At 34.8% G+C, this 4223-nt stretch overlaps 1 protein-coding gene across 1 annotated transcript in view; it reads right to left on the reverse strand.

The window, feature by feature from the left end:
- Positions 1–4223, reverse strand: part of LOC106111168 (extracellular sulfatase SULF-1 homolog) — a 62198-nt gene that overhangs the window by 3515 nt on the left and 54460 nt on the right. Inside the window, exons 6-12 of the mRNA XM_013293177.1 lie at positions 2843–2981; positions 2250–2437; positions 1415–1579; positions 974–1154; positions 730–898; positions 463–611; positions 253–256 (exon numbers count right to left, since the gene is read on the reverse strand). Of these exons, the coding sequence (XP_013148631.1) occupies positions 253–256; positions 463–611; positions 730–898; positions 974–1154; positions 1415–1579; positions 2250–2437; positions 2843–2981 (995 nt within the window). The remainder of the gene's footprint in view (positions 1–252; positions 257–462; positions 612–729; positions 899–973; positions 1155–1414; positions 1580–2249; positions 2438–2842; positions 2982–4223) is intronic.

Raw genomic sequence — 4223 nt, forward strand, 5'->3', positions numbered from 1 at the left:
TTCTATCTGTAAATCACAACACATTTAATAATTTAACTACTACACAATCACAACACCAACACAGCACTAGGGCAGCCTCTCGTGGCAAATATATAGTACCCAGAGTTAATAATTATTACGGCGACAGAACAATTGGAAAACGTTTACCATACATGCTCAATAACCTACCACCTGAAATAACAAATCTAAATTCAAAATTTAAACTATTTGTTAAACATTTGGAAAGCCATTTTTTTGATAATAGCCCTTGAACAGAATATTTTATTTATATACAGTATATATAATATTTTATTTATATATGTATGTATTTTATGTAATTCTACACAAAAAAAAACCAGCGCACCCGCGGACAAACCAATTATATGGTTTTTGCGGGGCCATATTTGTGCATATTTTTTAATTTGTGTCATGTATTGTTTTCAATAAATAAATAAATAATAAATAAACTATTGAAGGATTTACCTCATATTTACACTTATGCCTTCTCCAGCGTCCATTAACAAGTACACATTTCCACTTGCGACCCTCTGAACAAGGAGCTCGGAGCTCGGCTTTGGAACACTCCGCTGCCAGACGCGCCGCCTTACCACTCGCTATGCTCGCAGCCGATTCTGTAATCATCATTGGAAAGAATAATCATCAGCTTGTCAATTGTCCTTCGTTGCTTTTAAGGGTTAATAAACTGTATGGTGTCTAAATATGAAAGGTTTTACAATATACTTGACTTACGTTCGTATAGTTTTGAGCCTGGTGTCAGAAAATCAAGCTGGTTAGAAGAGCTGCCTTCATCTGCGTCGAGTGCTTTCTCGAGATTTGCTTCCAGTATTGGGTTGTGACTCTCATTGGTAAGTAAAGGTTCTGATAATTTCTTCGACGCATCACTTGATTCCGCACTCTCCTGAAAGATTTAAATAAAAAGTTTTGTAAACTATTTATTTTAACGTTTTAAGGGACGAATTATAAAAACACTTACATTATCATCATCATCGTCGAGTTCCAAGAAGTCATCATCATCAGATTCATCATCGAAGTCCCCGCTTTCGGAGGAGACTTCCAGTGCTCGTGGTGTCGTCACCTTCTCGTTCATCTCTCGGCTGTACCAGTGAGCGCGCCTCTCCTCCGACAAATGCGCTTGAGTCTCACGACGACCAGAACTAAGGAAATTAGTCACTATTAACGGTTATTTTAATTGTAAAACAGCTCTGCATTAGTGTGCTCTGTACTCGATAGCGAAGAACCATTTCATTGCCATACACTTGTAGTGACCGTTATTGTGCTGAATACGACATAATACTACTATCAGTCTAGTTCCAGTAGTTAAAATATCAATCTAATAACCTAGATTTAGTATGAGAAATCTGAGAGCGATATTTGAATAACAATTAAACGACTTTTACACTAAAGTTAAAATTACCTTTCGACGAGGAATGTGTCTGGCCAGTGCGCGGCGGCCTGTCGTCTGCGGCGCGGCTGCAGCAGCGGTAGCAGCGAGCGGCCATCCATGTGCGGCGGCGGTGTTACACCCCCCATGTCCAGGAATGTCGGCGCCAGGTCGATGTTTAGTATTATATCGTCCACACTACAAGGATTTGGAGACATTAATAGAATTCAAAGAAGGAAGACAACATATTCGAGTATAAGGTACTGAAGTAAAAAGCTAAAAGTACATAAGACACGAAGTTGATAGAAGACAAGGATGTAGTCATGCTCTATGACATCATCAAATCTTAATCTAGCTAATTAGTTTTAAATATTTCATTTCTCATTTCGCTACGTGAAAGTTTTAAAAATAAAGCTAACATTGAGCGAAGAAGTGGATTGTTATTTTAACAAATAGCCGTGTTTATGGAAGCCCCGAGTTGATGTAACGTTTCTCCGCTAACGTTTTGCTAACAGAGATATGTTACAACTGTTTCTTCTTTTTTTAAGAATACTTATTTAACATTAAAATATTTTAATTTTGATAATGTGAATGCGTTTGATAAGTAGGTATCAAGTAAACATTATATATTTATTTATTTAATTACAATAAGTAAAAAAGTTAAAACAATGACTTACGAAACTACGTATTTATAGTTTGAAATATTGATTTAATTTTAAGGTAACTTATCTAAAAAATAGTTCTTACGTTTTCTTTTCATTTTAAATTTATTTTTACATTTGACAATCATATTGAAAAATCACAAAATGGGCATCTAGATTCTAGACTATACCAAATAAGTCAGGCAATATAAAAATACTATACTCACACAGTCCCAGGCTCCACACCAGGTCCTCGTACCAAGAAGGGCACTCTGATATCGAACTCGAAGGGAAAGCTCTTGCCCTTCACTAAACCGAACTGACCGAGATGATAGCCGTGGTCGGATGTATATACCAAATATGTATTATCCAGTTCGCCTAAAGCCTTTAACTCTTGGTACACTCTCTCCACCGCCTAAAAAAATATTAACCAAGATAAAATTAACAGTTGAATGTTATTTGTAATTTGTCTCTTCTTTAATTTATCACAAAATGTTGTCTTGGATACTCTCAAGCTTTAATCACTGTTCTAAGGCCTTATAAATTCCTTGCCAAGAGTTTTTATTACAGAAACACTTGTGCAAAAACATTGGAGTCCATTTCACTGTCTTTAAATTAAGAGGTAACATCATAACGAGTCTGCACAATTATTTCGGTAGTAAAAATCTTATTGCTGCACTGAAATAACCTAAATTGCATCAGCTGCTATCACTGAGGGTAATTAAACATGTCTGTATTCACTTTCCCATATTATATCTGCACTAAAGGACTCCCTTATCAATATCGAGTAATTAATGGTATAATTTAAATATCAAATTACCATATCAACGCTCTGTAGAGTCTGCAATCTCTTCGTCATCAGAAGGTCGGTGAACTGTCGATGTATGGGTTTCATCTTCTCCGTGACTCGCAGGATCCATTGCTTATCTGGATTCGGTGCCATGTCGTACGTCGGTGTGCTATAAAAACATGTAGAAAAAAATAATTAACTAGCTCTTGCCCGCGACTCCGACCGCGTGGAATTAAAACAACCAAAATTAAGTAGCCTATGTGTTCTAGACTATCCTCTAGATCTATACCAAAATTCATTGAAATCTGTTAGGCTGTTAAGGCTACAAACTCTAAAAAACGTACATCATCCATCCATCTAAACTTTCTCATTTATGATATTAGTATGAAGTATGATTTAGTAATATTTGGTACTCCTAATAAGGATCGGTATTCTTATGATGAAAATTCAAAACAAATACTTTGAAAAAATTGTAGCGGATCTAAAACTTTGATAATGATAAAAAATAAACAAAATATGAGGGTTTTTAGCAATACAATTAAAATTTGCACTTAAATTAGCTTTAGTAAAAAAAACCACACTAAACGGGAAATAAAACCGTTTAAAAACGCAACAATCGTAAACTTATACAAATAAGAGATAATAATTTTAATATATCCTAAAAAACTTTTACATTTAATAGTGAAGTTTATTGCATGATCATTTTAAATAAGATATTTAAAAACGCATACGTTTTTGTATATCTTATTACTCGTTTGTCGGCGCAGGACCTCCGGGACAGGTTTCGACCACACAGCTCGGGTTGAATATTTAACGTCCGGTCCAGCGTTCGATGCCGGCCGGCGCCGCACCGCAAGACTCGACGAATAAATACATGTAAAATGTTCAAATATATACTAGCTTTCGCCCTATACTCCGTCCGCGTGTAATAAAAAAACAATAGAAAGTAGTCTATATGTTCTTCTAGACCATGCTCTACATCTACGCGTAATTTCATCAAGATCCGTTCAGACCTTTAGGCTAACTATAAGAAAAATACATCTAAACTTTCGCATTTATAATGTTAGTGATATTTAAAGACTGAACCGTCTTAGATCTGAGATTCAAACAAAAAACAAAAGCAAAGTTTGTGTAGTTAACAAATGTTTTCATCCATTATTTGTAGGTTATGTCAATAATTGTAAGTTTATTTCACTAGTCATATTAAATAAGCAAATGAATCAAATATTCGTAGTTACAGATGTTAAAACTATTGCTTTATCGCTAATATCATTTTAGTTTAAATTTACTTCGTCTTCAGAGCAAATGATTTCATTTATCAAAACTTTTTAATAAAAAAACAAAACCGACTTCCAAACAAAATACACTAAAAACAAAACAAAATGCACTAAAAACAAAACAAAACACACCA

Source organism: Papilio polytes, unplaced genomic scaffold (assembly GCF_000836215.1).
Source record: "Papilio polytes unplaced genomic scaffold, Ppol_1.0 DF824180.1, whole genome shotgun sequence".
Classification (NCBI taxonomy): domain Eukaryota; kingdom Metazoa; phylum Arthropoda; class Insecta; order Lepidoptera; family Papilionidae; genus Papilio; species Papilio polytes.